This window comes from Petromyzon marinus, chromosome 19, assembly GCF_048934315.1.
Source record: "Petromyzon marinus isolate PM22_M1 ecotype Great Lakes invasive population chromosome 19, UKy_Petmar_22M1.pri1.0, whole genome shotgun sequence".
Taxonomy (NCBI): domain Eukaryota; kingdom Metazoa; phylum Chordata; class Hyperoartia; order Petromyzontiformes; family Petromyzontidae; genus Petromyzon; species Petromyzon marinus.
Genome location: NC_133685.1, coordinates 4,934,055 through 4,949,098, shown reverse-complemented (window position 1 = coordinate 4,949,098; position 15,044 = coordinate 4,934,055). Strand labels below are relative to the sequence as shown.

General features: G+C 39.4%; 1 protein-coding gene across 50 annotated transcripts in view; it reads left to right on the top strand.

Annotated features, from left to right (window-relative positions):
- The window catches only part of TTN (titin), a 355,181-nt gene that overhangs the window by 104,739 nt on the left and 235,398 nt on the right, over positions 1-15,044 (top strand). For 41 of the 50 annotated variants that reach the window (XM_076067945.1, XM_076067951.1, XM_076067939.1 and 38 more), the window contains 23 exons: positions 137-422; positions 1,153-1,330; positions 1,922-2,011; positions 2,751-3,018; positions 3,542-3,802; positions 4,243-4,452; positions 5,493-5,570; positions 6,043-6,114; positions 6,266-6,286; positions 6,429-6,482; positions 7,327-7,350; positions 7,503-7,565; positions 7,716-7,778; positions 7,997-8,059; positions 8,216-8,278; positions 10,858-10,926; positions 11,181-11,234; positions 11,424-11,480; positions 12,438-12,494; positions 13,043-13,099; positions 13,354-13,410; positions 13,575-13,631; positions 14,348-14,395. In XM_076067945.1, coding sequence (XP_075924060.1) covers positions 137-422; positions 1,153-1,330; positions 1,922-2,011; positions 2,751-3,018; positions 3,542-3,802; positions 4,243-4,452; positions 5,493-5,570; positions 6,043-6,114; positions 6,266-6,286; positions 6,429-6,482; positions 7,327-7,350; positions 7,503-7,565; positions 7,716-7,778; positions 7,997-8,059; positions 8,216-8,278; positions 10,858-10,926; positions 11,181-11,234; positions 11,424-11,480; positions 12,438-12,494; positions 13,043-13,099; positions 13,354-13,410; positions 13,575-13,631; positions 14,348-14,395 — 2,250 coding nt within the window. The remainder of the gene's footprint in view (positions 1-136; positions 423-1,152; positions 1,331-1,921; positions 2,012-2,750; positions 3,019-3,541; positions 3,803-4,242; positions 4,453-5,492; positions 5,571-6,042; positions 6,115-6,265; positions 6,287-6,428; positions 6,483-7,326; positions 7,351-7,502; positions 7,566-7,715; positions 7,779-7,996; positions 8,060-8,215; positions 8,279-10,857; positions 10,927-11,180; positions 11,235-11,423; positions 11,481-12,437; positions 12,495-13,042; positions 13,100-13,353; positions 13,411-13,574; positions 13,632-14,347; positions 14,396-15,044) is intronic. The other 9 variants (XM_076067944.1, XM_076067943.1, XM_076067927.1 and 6 more) reach the window with 9 other exon arrangements.

The following is a 15,044-nucleotide window of genomic DNA, read 5'->3' as shown; positions in this document are numbered from 1 at the left end:
GTGGCTAGAATATAGTAGGGCATTGCAATGGCACTTTGAGTTGCTTGGACATTTAAACACCCTCTAAATATTACCCTAAAAATAATAAAGCAATCGCGGCTCATTTGCAACCTCTTCATCCCGTGGTCACTTGCAGAGGGCACGGTGAAATTCACGGCCAAGGTGGGCGGAGAACCCATCCCGACGGTGAAGTGGATAAAGGGAAAGTGGCGGCAGCTGAACCACGGTGGGCGCCTCACGGTCCAGCAGAAGGGCGCCGATGCTCTCCTGGAAATCCGCGAGGCGACGAAGACCGACGCAGGCCCGTACCGCTGCGTCGCCAACAACAGGCACGGCGAAATCGAGTCCGGCATCTCCCTGGACGTGGAGGAGAAGAAGGCGCCTGCCGTTGAGGAGGAAGGCTTCAGGGCCAAACTCAAGAAGTGAGCTTTTTGCTTTTAAAAACATTTTCATTTATACGTTTATGCTTCCATCCATCCTTCTGTTTATGTATCTCTTCGTCATAGAATATACAGTACAACATCACATATCGGACCATTACATATCCGCCCTGACCAATTCGCCAGAGTGTAAATGTAATTTTACATAGATTTTCACAAATTTTTACTTTTCGCATGCAGTACTGTACTATGCGTTATTCTTAATCTCGCTTATATTCGCTTCCAAACATCACTAGAGCTGTGCACTTTAAAATCTAGATTTAGAACTCTTTTCTTTAGAACTGCTTTTTATGTTTAGTTTGATATCCTTCCCCCGCACCTCCGATTAGCATGGTTGGCTATGTACGGTGCAAAAGAAGTTCAACATACATATATCACAATGTTTTATACAATTTGTCAGTTATTTTTATCCAATGACTTATTTGTGCAAGGTGTAACTGTCATTTTATATAAATGTCCACATATCCAACCTTTTCACTTATCTGCCTACACCTCACAATCCAGTGAATCAGATATGCAAATTGTATCGTATATACATTTGGGCAATTAATATCTGATGGCATCAGTCGCTTTGGCCATGGTGACATATTGATCTGGTATTCAAATCGCAGTAGTCAAGAGCGGCTTTACATCTGATATCTGCCAGCAAAGTAAATGCATTTTTACAAATGTAAATGTGCTCTTTCTAAATGTTAACTTCCTTTAATTTCAGAGCTCCCACTAAGGAGAAGGAGAAGGAAGAGGAGGTTGATATCCTGGAGCTGTTGAAGAACGTGGATCCTAAGGAATATGAGAAATATGCTCGCCTCTACGGCATCACAGACTACCGAGGCCTTCTACAGGCCTTGGAGTTGCTGAAGGCTGCCAAGCAAGAAGAGGCCGAGGGCATGGTGCGTGGCTTAAAAAAACATGTTTATGTTGTACCTTTCAATTTATTCACCGCATCATATGTACTCGCAACTTTTTAATGAGTGGAACACCACGGAGAAAGGAAGTAGTGTCAAGGATTTAACGTGTGAAAAATAAAAAAATAAAGAATGGGAAAGGGAGGAGAGAAGAGACAGAATGGGAAATAAGAGAAAGATGATCAAAAAAGGAACTGATACAGAGAGCCAAATGGTCAGAAGAGTTGAGGATCGGGAGGAAGATGCTACGTAAGGGCCTCAACGCTGCTCCAAAGAGCGGTGTCTGTTTTCACAGCGGGCGGCGAGAGGGGATGAATTCAGTGGGGGTGGCCACAGAGAAGTCACATTATTTTACGGGAGGCTTCAGCTTATTTAGATACATCGATGGGGTACTATATGTGTGCGTGCGATTGTTAGTCTACTAAACAAAGTTCCCAGTCAACATGCCAAATAATTTACAGTAGTGCGCCATTTTCCACCAACAGCCGGAAATTTCCGTGTGGAGTTATCCATAAATAAACCACATACTGGACATTTTGAATTCAGTGATTATTCCTATTGTTTTTGTATCTTAAGGAATTGGAAGAAGGTGCTGAACCCACTGCCGAGGAAAAGGAATATGAGGAGATGATGCAGTTGATTCAAGCGAGACTGGCGCATGTTGAGGTATGCAGGAATGCTTTTTTCGTTGCACAGTTGCTGTGCATTTCCATTGAGGAAAAAAAACCGAAGCACATACCACGTTTAAAGTCTATGTCAATTTCAGTTTTTATTACCCAAATTAAGTTAATATATGCCAGTTTTTTTTCTCATAATATAACAGACGAGCATGTAAAAATGCGTCGATTAAGTGATTTAAAATAGATTGTTGTGTTCAAAGACACGTGCGTCGAATGAAGCATGTAAAAAAATAGTTTGTTTCCCACATATCTTTTGTGTGCAATTGGTTCATGTATGCTCAGTGACCACTCGGAGCAATACACACTGATTAATTTACCGTGAACACATTCATAGATAGAGGACCACAGAGCTTGGGCATTTGTAGGCCCCGGCTCAACTATGCGGCTGCCTTCATGCTTGTCCGTGGTTCCTCGCACCTCTGAGTCGGTCTCTCTCTCTGTGAGACTAAAGGAATACTGTGCGACGGGTTACAAGTTGAAATGATGCGTAATTTTTATGATGCTTTCGCCACATTGTCACACCCCCTCTCCCACCCATTTAATAGAACCATGACCCCGAGTCATCACAATTATTTGAATTATGAGGGAGGCAAATTGTTGCACCCCTACTCGTACATGACTTACGTTGTTCACTTTCAAAGTTGGCTACGTATAGTGCGAAAGAAGTTCAACACATATACATACAAAGTTCTAACTTGTTTTCTTTCTATAACTACTCACTGCAGCCGATAACACTGGTGAAAAGTGTTGAAGACCGACAGGTTCTGGTGGGCAACGACGTCTCCTTTGAGGTCGAGGTTAAGATTAACTACCCCGAGATCAAGCTGTCCTGGTACCGCGGCACGCAGAAATTGGAGTCCTCCGACAAGTACAAGATTTTCCAGGAGGGCGACCTCCACCATCTAGTCGTCACCAACTGCACGCTGCAGGATCGCGGCAACTACCGCGTGGTCTGTGGCCCTCACATTTCCAGCGCCAAGCTGGAAGTTTACGGTGAGTGTTGAGATCTGAGGATATTGAGATGGCCTGGGTAACTCCTGATCCTGCATCGCTGAAATCCTGGGATCGTTGTCAGGGGGTGGAAACCACCGGTGGTTAAACCAGGTTCTCAAGTTGATGGTTTTAGCCTGATTACCAATGACAGCACAAAAAACCCTGTCACGTTGAATGAGGTTTTTATCGCAATTCAGCTAAACTCCAGGTGTGAGGATTAAAATGATCAGCCTGCCATGCAACAACAATTTCCCACAGTGGGAAACGTGGGATAGTTCACCCCTGGTGTTCAGATTTAAGAAAAATATTACTTTTAAGGGATCTCCGAGATAGTTACATGAAATCACCATCTGCGGGCCAACTCTAATGCACAGGATTACGCTGCTCTGCACGAGTTCTGAATGGAATCTTCGTGCCATAAAATTAAACGAATGGGAAGATCGGAATAGGATTGGGGTGAAAAGACAAAGTTCCCTGTGAAAGAAGAGCTAAACGATGCGAACTGTCTGCTTATCCCTTTCAGAACTGCGCTTGGACCAGTCCCTGGAGGATAAACAAACCACCGAGGGAGAGACGGTGGAACTAACGTGTACATTCTCAGTGCCTAACCTCACCGTTCAGTGGTACCGCAACAGCAAGCTCATCCAGCCGTCGCAGAAGTACACGTTGGAGGTCTCTGAAAAGCAACACCGCCTCGTCATTCACAACACCAACCTCGAAGACGCCGGGCAATACACCTGCCGCTACGAGGACATTGAGGCACCTGCCGAACTCACTGTTGAAGGTATGCATGGCTTGCCAAGTTGCTGCTCATGGTCCACGCATAAACCTTTTGGCTTTGCTTATATATATAAAAACATAAATTTGCCACCAAACGACATCTCGAGTTCTTCGCCGAAGAGCAGGTTTACTGGACAAGTTAATTCCATCTCTGATCGTGGGCCTTTTTATTTCAGAAAACGATCGTAGAGCGAAACCTATCTCTTCATTCCTCTTGGCCTTTCCCCCAAATGTTCTTTAATATAGAGCTTCCATCACCACGCTGTCCAATTTGACAATATGGCAAACCCCAATCCCTCTCACCTGGATCAAACCCACAATCTTTTTGGTGCTAACTCAGCGCCCTGAACACTGGCCACCCATAATTTTGTTTATTTTATAATTGAGCTTTTTTTTTATATCGGACCGCGAGTCTAATATTTATTTATTGCATTGCCTATGCAGCAAAGCCACTGGAGTTCACCAAGGTCATCCAGACGGAGGAGGTGCGTGAGAATGAGACTCACACACTGGAGTGTGAGGTGACCTTCGAGGATGCAGATGTCTCCTGGTATAAGAACGATGAAGAGCTGCAGGAAGGGCCCAAGTACAGCTTGTCGAGCGACGGGTGTGCACACTACCTCACCATCAAGGACGTCACCCCTGAAGACGAAGGTGTGTTCAGAAGTCAGAAAATCAGTAGTTCTTAAATCATTAATATATATGTACGTATGTTGAACTTGTGTCGCGCAGTACAGAGCCAACCGTGCTAATCGGAGGTACGGGGGAAGGACAACAAACTAAAAACATCGTAAATTTATCACTGTGAATGTGCCCTATCTCGTCGGTTCTTGGAAGCTAAGCAGGGTTGACTTTGGTCAATACCTGGATGGCAGACGTCCACTGAATACCAGCTGTTGTAGGCTTGGGCTGCAAGGTTAGCCAGAGGTCGTCAGCTCAGCATTGCTTCTCCCTGGGGACTCTGCTTTCCTCCTACATGCCAGACACTCATTAATGGCATTTTCCAAACCTTACCTGCACAATGTATTTTGAGACTCAATTTCGGTTTTCATGGGAAAATTACGGGCATTTAGTGTCAGAGGTATTTGCATGATTGACATTTGTTACATAAAGCACTGAAACAAATACAAATACAGCTGAAGTTGTTCTCTAGTTATGCTTTTTTTGCCACGAGTGGTTGAATTGCAAAGTTGTCATTCGTACATGGGATGATAGAATGGTGTTGTTCAGTCACTTTCCTCATAGGGTAAATATTTAACTCACCTTGCAGGCATAAGGGTCATGATATCCACGTGTACAGTAATCCCCTCATTACTCGCGAGGGATACGTTCCGGAGAAGCTCTTGAATAGCAAATTTCGTGGATAATGATATTGGCCTATGAAACCCTTTATTTTTAATGAATTACCTTAAATCAATATATAAGATAATAAATCTCATCACTTTATCTCATCACTTTCTCTAATCACTTTCTCTCATCACTTTATCTCACCAATTTATCTCATCAATTTATCTCATCAATTTATCTCATCAATTTATTTATTTCTCGATGCAGTCGTTGTAGAGTTCCAGGTGCTATTCGCGGAAAGCCAACATCGTGGATAGAAAGTTCGTGAAATAACGAGGATACGCTGTCATCAAATCCCATGGTTTTAAGATAGAGTCGTTTGAAGTTTTTTTGTAATGTATTTCCAGGATCTTATGCTGTTATTGCACGCAAAGAAGATAGAGGAGAGGTCAAAAGCTTTGCCGATCTATTCCTCACGCCTGAAGGTATGGGGATATAGATCTCATGACTAACACATTGTTATTCAGAGGTGATCGAGTGGTTCGGAGCTCAGTGTGCTCAAGCTGGCACGGCTGAAAATACTGGTTTTGAATCTAAGCGGGAAATTGATTAAACTCGGTCCTCAAGTCTCGTCGATTGATGGTTTCAGCATGATCGCCAGCAAACTGCACAATAAAAAATATATTACATTTGCTTCTACGCATAATACGGCAATAGTCATGTAATTAAGACTACTCTCTTTGGCAGAGTGAGTGGAAAAGTGATCCCCTTGAAAGTGTGAGCCAAACGACACTTTAAAGTTTGTCGGAGGTAGCTATGTGATATCTGCTTCCGTGAGCCGTTCTCTTAACACGAATGGATACCTTCGTCTCTTTACATGATGCCAGTAGGACAATCAGAATGTGTATTTGGAATGTTGAATCTGTTTTAAACTTAAGTGAAATGTGTCTTGTGCAGTGCCCAAGAAACGCAAGCCAGTTGACGAACAAGATTTTATTTCAAAGAAGGACCATGGTATGGAGGGTAGAGGTATGTACGGCTTTAGATATTTACCTTCTGTTGTGCTTTATACAACACTTTAACTCTCTGGCATTCCGTGATATTTTTAGACAATCTTCGTATATTTTGTGGTGCAATAACGTATGCTTTTGTCTTTGTGTTGCTGTTTTTTTACATACAGGGAGACGAGATTATCGCAAAGGTATATTTCATTAAAGCTTCTCCATCCACTGATGGCAATGTGAAAAATTATTACTCGCAAACACCTTATCTGTATATTATAGCTTTCACTGCAATTTACAATATTTTCCGTGGTGTTTTATTATAATTGTCACCTATTTTAGGTGCAAAGCCTGGTGCTGAAGAGGAAGAGGAGGAAGAAGAAGAAGGAGAAATCGGTCAGATGCTACTTTTTATTCGGAAAAAAAATCAATGCGTTGTTCCATTGGCTCATTGTATATATGTATGTTGAACTTCCTTCACACCGTGCTTAGCCAACCTTGCTAATCGGAGGTGTGGGGGAAGGAACACAAACTAAGCACAAAAAGCAGTTCTAAATAAATTTGATTTTAATCTAGATGATTTAAAAGTGCGTAATTCCAGTGGCTTCCTAATATCGGAAGGAAGAGCGTTCCAGATGGCCGCAGAAGGGTATTTGAAAGCGCCACGCGATGTAGTGAGTTTGTGTGCTGATTTATGCTCCTTGACGAGATCAGCAAGGTATTGTACAAAGTACAGTACATTTTGGATTCGTATTGGGGAGCTGTGATGAAATATAAATCAAACTAAAATATTTCATTAATAATGATAACAGTATCCTCATTTAGGCTTTAGATTATTTTGTGTGTAATCCTCAAACTAAGAATATTTTTTGTACATTTAACCCTAGCTAGGGTGAATATATTCTTAGCAATTGAAATATATCAATTTGCAAAATGTGCTTACGTTTAATTATGTTTCCTTTGAAACTATTTTCATATTTGTTGAACTTGTTCTCATGTTATGCCTTGAACAACACTCGTCGTATGTGCAGCCACTTGTAACCATCCATGCAACAAGACTTTTATATATGTGTGATGATAACTATGAAATCATATTTAATGTTTAGTTTTGTTAAAAAAAACTTATGCCATTAATTGGAAAAAAAATCACATCATTGTAAATAATGCATTTGTTAACTTCATGGATAAATTCTAAACATGTCTCTGCATTCTTTTTTTGTATCTTTTTTGTCAATTTCAGTGGAAGAAAGGCATTATGTAGAAGGTAAGATATGTCGCCAATGACAAAATTAATGTTTTACTGCTGAACAACGAAAATGCATATCTGGAACAATTAACAATTTCTCACTTCATATCCATATCATAGTGAATGATATGCAAGTGGTGAACATCCCGAATGTGTTTTGTATTCATCAGAAACTTGGGAGAAAAGAGAAGTTGGAATTGATAGAGCACAACGAAAGCCTAAAGTCAAGCAAGGTATATGATGGCCATGTGTTTCAACATGTTCTTTCATCTCCACAATGTGTCTGGAACTAGTTGCACACCTACAAATGATTTTATTATATCCACACCTAAGAGAACGTTCAGCAAAACGGTGCATTTGTGACCGTGGTTTGTATTTATCAGAAACGGCCCGCCAGAAAACGGAAGTTGAAATTATAAGGGAGCCACCAAAGCCAGAGCCTAAAGGTAGATGGCAGACATGTTTGTGTTAGAACTCATTCTCTAATACAAACAAATGTCTGTGTAAAAATACGTTTTTTTTGTACGTAAATTTACTTGTGTGTATTTTATAGATATCTTTTTAGAACAAGTTCCATATCGTACACACGCATAATGTTATATCCACACCAAAGTGAATGATTGGCAACATGGGGAAATGTGTGACCGTGGTTTGTATTTATCAGAAGCTATTTGGGAGAAAACAGAAGTTGAGATTAAGAGAGAGCATCCAAAACCAAAGCCTAAAGGTAGATGGCAAACATGTTTGTGTTGGAACCGATTCTCAAATACAAACATGTGTATCAAACAAATTGTATCAACGCAGATTCCAATGTTATAGCCATACCAAAGTATATCGATTGGGTAAACATGGGAAAATTATATCCGTGGTGTGTATTTATTAGAAATCACTCAAGAGAAAACAGAAGTTTATATGAGAAGAGAACCTCTCAAATTAGAGCCTACAGGTAGATGGCAGTCTTGTTTGTATTCGAGACTGTTTTCGAATATAAACAAATGTCTAAATAAACACTTCTTCATGCATAATATGACATCCTATGAGTGCATTACATATTTATTGGGAACACATTCCATATAGTACACACGCATTATAATTTTATACCCACAACAAAGTGAACGATTTGCAACATGGGGAATTTGTGACCGTGGTTTGCATTTATCAGAAACTCTCTGGGAGACAACAGAAGTTGAGATTAAAAGAGATGAGCCTCCAAAACCAACGCCTAAAGGTGTAAGACAGGAATGTTTGTGTGAGATCCCAATTTCTGATACAAACAGCAGAACAGAAAACTCAACACGTTCATTAATAACACTGCCTTCGACGAAAACATACGTGTAATAGGAGATATTATGGGCAATAGCCCTTCTTCACAGCAAATATGTGAAGAAGCGACATTACGCAGCACTAAACCTATTGTACATGTATATCATTTTATAGCGGTTGTATTGATAAATATATTGATTGTTGTGTTATTTGTGTTTGTGCACAACTGCCAACGCAGTATCGCCAAACAATGTGTTCATGTCTGTAGGACAAGGTTGGGAGGCTAAGCATGCAGAGGCCATATCTGGCCCACGACTTAATTGTAGATGGCCAGTGGTCACATGAAACATACCGCTTGGAAATGGCCAACAAATGACAGTTTTTGGCATCCACGCAAACCGAATACTTTTGATTTAGCAACAGCAGCTAATTTAAGTGTTGAACACCCCTCCCCCCCTCAAGTTTTTTGGTGAGTTTTATTTGTCCCTCATGAAGAAGAAAAAAGTTTCTCCATCCCGGCTCTAGAAAAAAAAGTACAAACTTGTGTGATTTACAGTGGCAAAAAAGATCGTGAACGTAATGTTTAATTTTTTTTTAAATCAGAAATCACTTTGGAGAAAACAGAGGTTGAAATTAAAAGGGAGCCACCACAAAGCCAGAGCCAGATCTGTTTGTGTTAGAGACTGTTTTCTAATACAAACAGACGTCTGCAAAAATATACTTAAGTTATATTTCCATGTGCCGAATTTACTTCTGTGTCCGTGTGTTACATATGTATTTAAAACACATTTCATATACACACTCAAATTCAGGTTTTATATCCACACCAAAGTGAATGGTTAGCCAATGTACAATTTGTTGTTACCGTGGTTTATATTTATCAGAAGCTTTTTGGGAGAAAACTGAATTTGAGATTAAGAGAGAGCATCCAAAACCAAAGCCTAAAGGTAGATGGCAAGCATGTTTGTGTTGTAACCCATTCTCAAATGCAAACATGCGTCTCGAACAAATTGCATCGACACAAATTCAAATTTTACAGCCATACGAAAGTTTATCGATGGGGAGAATGGGAAAATATATCCGTGGTGTGCATTAATCAGACATCGCTCAGGAGAAAACAGAAGTTAATATGTTAAGAGAAACCTCCAAACTAGAGCCTAAAGGTAGATGGCAGTCTTGTTTGTATTCGAGACTGTTTTCTAATACAAAACAGATGTCAGCAAAGATATTCTTTAAAAAAGTTACATTTCCACGTGCCGTATTGACTTTTGTCTCCGTGTCTTGCATATGTATTTAAAACGCACTCCACATCTACTCACATCGTTTTATATCCACACCAAAGTGTACGATTGTGCAATGAGTAATTTGTGACCGTGGTTTGTATTTATCAGAAATAACTTGGGACAAAACAGAGGTTGAAATAAAAATAAAGCCTCCAAAACGAAAGCTTAAATGTTTATGGCAAACATTTGTCTTAGAACTCATTATCTCATGCACATATTTGTAAAACAAATTACATAGACACGTCCGCTTTTTTCTTGTATGCATGCCAAATAGTAAAACTCGGCAAATGGGTTGGGTTAATGATGACGTCACCCTGCTGCTCGATTTAAGACCGGGAGCAGGTGGAGGGCTTCACTATTCTGGCAAATTGCCCGATGATGCTGGATGTAATTAATAGCGAAACGTCGTACTCAATAATTGTAAATGTTGTGGATTCACTCTTCAACACACCGGTGGGCTAAAGAAGTAAACTATTTTTCTTTTGTCAACGTGACACATTTTTTACTGATTGGCCATGTCTGGTGGTGGAGGGTTGCAAAACATTTATAAATAACGCAATCTAACGTAAAAACTTTATTATGAAATGGGGAATGTTGTGACACTGGTCATGTATTTATCAGAAACAACGTTGGAAAAACTCCGAAGCTGAAATTAAGACAGCCATTGCAAAAGCCTAAAGTCGGGAAAGGAAGAGACAATCCACGTGTGTCTGTATTAGAACCTCTCTAACACAAACACGTGTCTCCCTTGTGTGACCCGAATACGATGGGGGTAGTCCCCCATCGTGCTGTACGTATTGCCTTGCTTGTATCGTACACGATTTTAAAATAATTACGCTCCTGTGGGTTTTTTTTTGCTGCAATTAAGGCCCTCTAAGATACGTAATTGTTGTTCGTTGTTGCTCACTGTTATTGTTTCATTTTGTTTTTGTTTTATTTGACAAACTCCATACGTTGATTTGCAATGCTCATTCAACAGCTGTGGTTGTGAAAACTAAAGAGCCCACAGTGGAGATTACCGTAAAGAAAGATGAAGCAGTCAGGCGTGGTAAATAAGACTATGTATTTTCACCGATGAAAATGCATTGCACATGTGTGTATAGATGTATACAATAGAAGCCTATAATAATACGTAACATTACGGGTTTTTTTTTTACCAATACCAGTCAACTTATTTTAACGTGCTCTGTTGGGCAAAGTTGCCTTAACATTTGCAGCTGTACTAAATAGTGTCTCTGTTATGTATAAACCCGGAATTCCGTAAACAAGGCTCCGTTAAATCAGCTGTTTTGTATGTCACAGTGGGTGAGAAAGTAGCCGTGGTGCCACGTAAACCTGAACCAGATGTACACGAAGGTGAGAAGAGGCTCGATGCCTTAATTTAAAATGCATTGTCCGTAAAGGAAATGCATTTTAACAATGTGTGTATGTGTCTTGCGTCCACCACTGCTTTTGCGTCATACATTGACCCACATGTTTTTTTACCGAAATAGTAGTCCCTGCAGAATATCGATTTAAACAGCAGCGTGAACTTTTACTTGTCAGAATACACAATCGAGGAGCTTGAAGTCAGAGACGTAATATACACACACAAAACAGAAGGTAAGGTAATCAATTTTAACGAGTGATTAAAACTCGTTGGATTTTAAACTTTGCAGAAACTTGGTCTCAGAGTGGAATCCAACTGTCCTCTCTTTTCCATTGAAAAGCAGAAGGATACTATAGAGTGTGGTGATTGTGTAAACTGGAGTGCCATCAATTCTTACAGCATAATTATTTATCGGAGTTTTTTGTTTAAATATTTTGACTCTGTTGCAAAATGACCTTTAAAAATGTGCGTTCAGCTTTCACACAAGTCACGAGTTGGCTTTAACCGGCGTTCTTCATCGTCAGCCATGGTCAATCCATTGCTGGATGAAGGCCTGCCCAAGCAGCTGCCATGTCTTACGATCCTTCGATATAAACAGGTCCCTGCAGGGTGGGCTGGTAGGAACATTGGAAATTTGCGCAATTTTATTACACCCAACAGCACGAGATTTTACTTCGTTAAAGTATTGAAAGGGGACGGACGGACGGACACATTAATCTATTGCAGGCTGGTACACTCAGTTTACAACTTCGTTCCTACCAGTATAAACCATCCAGTACCTGCACACAAACTGATTATTTAATTCCATCTCCACGGTAGCCGTACTATCAGACGCCTTCCATTACTTGGTTGCATTCCATTATTATTCTTCACCACACGCCAACATTCTTAGCCAAGCCTTCTTGATTTTCATTAAAAAAATTAGGTCTTTAACCCGTGTATTACATAAACAAATATAGATATTTTTGGAGGAAATATAACATTTGCAAGTAACGTAGTTATTTGCAAATTCCAGTGTGTGGAAATACTTTTGTGGCATGTGTGTATTTGTCAAAAATACACAATCATTAAGTTTTTCCGATTTACATCGACACGTTGTTCATCGTGTTTGTTCACGTATGTATTTGAAGAACTTACATGCACAACTATACTCGTGCGATTAGATTACGAGACCTATTTTTCTTTATTAGAACTTATATTTGAAGAGCCGGAACCAAAACCAATCGTACCCAAATATACACGTGAAGGTGAGAACAGCATAAACATCCATGCTGTTTGTCTTAGAGACATTTAATACAAACTGCATGTGAACACCGGGTGATGTTGTTAATTGACATTTACATTTTTTTTTACAATACCGCATTACATAGTTCAATACATGAATACATAGTAATGAAAAATATCATATATAATGACGTAAAAAACATTTTAAATATTAAACAATACCGCTCTATATTGTTATAGATGTGCCATTTCTATAACTGCACATGTGCTATATTGCTGTTAATTATGAGTATCATTCAACGTGGAATCCGGAGTACTATCTGTGCACTGCTTTCGTTGGCTCATTTGCGTTAAATGCACTCATGACATCTGGTGATGGTGTGCACAAGTACAACCAACAACAACAAAAATTAAACTCATTCGTCACATGTATTTTAATGTGCAATGAAGAAGGGCCATAGCCCAAAACGTCACCTATTCTGTGTTTTACTTTTAAGGCGACCGTGTTATTTACGAATGTGTTTAGTTTTTTTTTTACATTTTTACTTCAACGAGTCAATCTCTTCGTTAGAAATGATAACCGAAACGGCGGAGGTCATCCAAGTCTCTCCGAAACTAGCATTCGAAGGTCAGGATTATTCCTCATTTGCGTAACTCGAAGCACAAATGACTGGAATGGACTTTGCAATATTCGTTTTAAAATATTTATGTTGCTTTAAATGTGTGCTTAAACTTTTATTGGCCTGTTACAATCACATTATTTCAAGCAAAAATTTCGATGTTTAATACACAGTAATTTCAATTAATGGCTCAATCAATAATTACTTTGTGTAAACGAAGTATTGACGTCGTCACTGAAGGTACATTTAATTATTTTGGTAGAATATTTGGCAGAAGAATTTGAAGTCAGGAAAGTTAAACCAAAATTCAAAGCTGCAGGTGAGAGCGTCACAGTTTTTTTTTTAATATAAATGTACATACACGTGCATAAAACAATTCCAATTGTGACAACACACATTTGGTTGTAAGTATATTCTTTGCGGGTTATTTTTTTAATGCCACTCATAGGTACGCATGGTAAATGGCCTTTTTTTCTTCATCAGAGCATGTGACAGAGGAAGTTGAGGTCAAGAAGACCATACCACGATACAGGGGAGGAGGTGAGATTGCAGCATATTGTGTTAGAAACTTCTAATACAATTGCATGAATTGGATGTCAGGGTCTGCTTTTGAACTGTGTTTACAGCAGCAGAGGTCCGTTTTTGTTACCACTTTCCTGTGTAATTGTGATGGTCTGTTGTTGGTGTAGTGCACTTGTGTATGTCCGCAATATCGGGGGGGGGGAAAAACCTGACGACCCATGCTAACGTTTGGACTTTACAGGTATTAGAACTCAGCGTTGCATTTATTGGAAACAATTCTGCAGCCAAGAGGGGTGAACATAATTTTAATAATGGCCATTTCATCATAATGGCAGGCTAATGTCCACTTGCAGGCCAGTGCTGTGGCTTGCCTTGTTCCTCACAGGGGCAGCTGCCACCTGGGGTGCCCTTGGTTCGACTATACAGTGGGGCATTGGAATGGCTGAGATGTGATATGATGTAAGGTGGTTTTGAGTTGTTGAGGCATTTAATACAAAATATATTCTCATCCTTATTGTAAACAAATAAACAGTTTTAGCCATGTATATTTCATATATGACACACAATGCTGGAATTCTCCGGCAGTGTTGTCAGATGTGCAAAAAACTATTAGCACAAGAAGTAAAGTTGCTCGTGTACTGTAAACTTAACTTAAATGAAAATAAAATGCAATTCGCGATTATTTTAATTAACTTACGTATTCGTTTATTTTCTGAAAATAATATATTACACAGATTATGAGGAAGAAGAGTGGCCCACTAGGTTTAAGCCTGTTGTAGCAGGTGAGGATAATGGCTGGAACTATTTAACGTTGTTATTACAAATGTAATTATACATTTAATTAGTGTTTTAAGAGTACCAATCTAAATCGGTTTAAAATTACCTTGCTTAAACATAAATATTTATAGCATATATATTATTGAAAACATATTTGATTTATCAATGGTAAATGGTTCCACGAATAATAAAGTTTGGTTTCCCACTTTTGGAAAACGTAATACAAATGATCACAAGGTTTGTGTTTACAAAATGAAGTGTGGTTATGAAATACGTGTGGTTATTTTTGGTTGCGTGAATTTGTGTTGACTTGAATGTGGTATGTATTGATGTGAAAATTGTATTTGTTGTGATAATAAAAACACATTTTTACCAGTGTAAAACATCACCTCCCTTGAATAAGCGGTTGAAAAAAATGGTACTTCAAATAAATATACTTCCACATGAGCAGGTATGCCTGTATTTCTCGACCATTTTTAAATCAAACGTTCAATGAGGTGGGTGTTTTACCAGTAAATTATATATTTTTCACATCACTACAGTGATACTGATTCACCGCCTGTGCGTTTTTGAGATTCGTGTGTTTTTATTGCCACATGTTTTATGATTCTGTCTTATTTGTTTCATTGGCTTGCCAGGGTTCTTCTGCTCTAG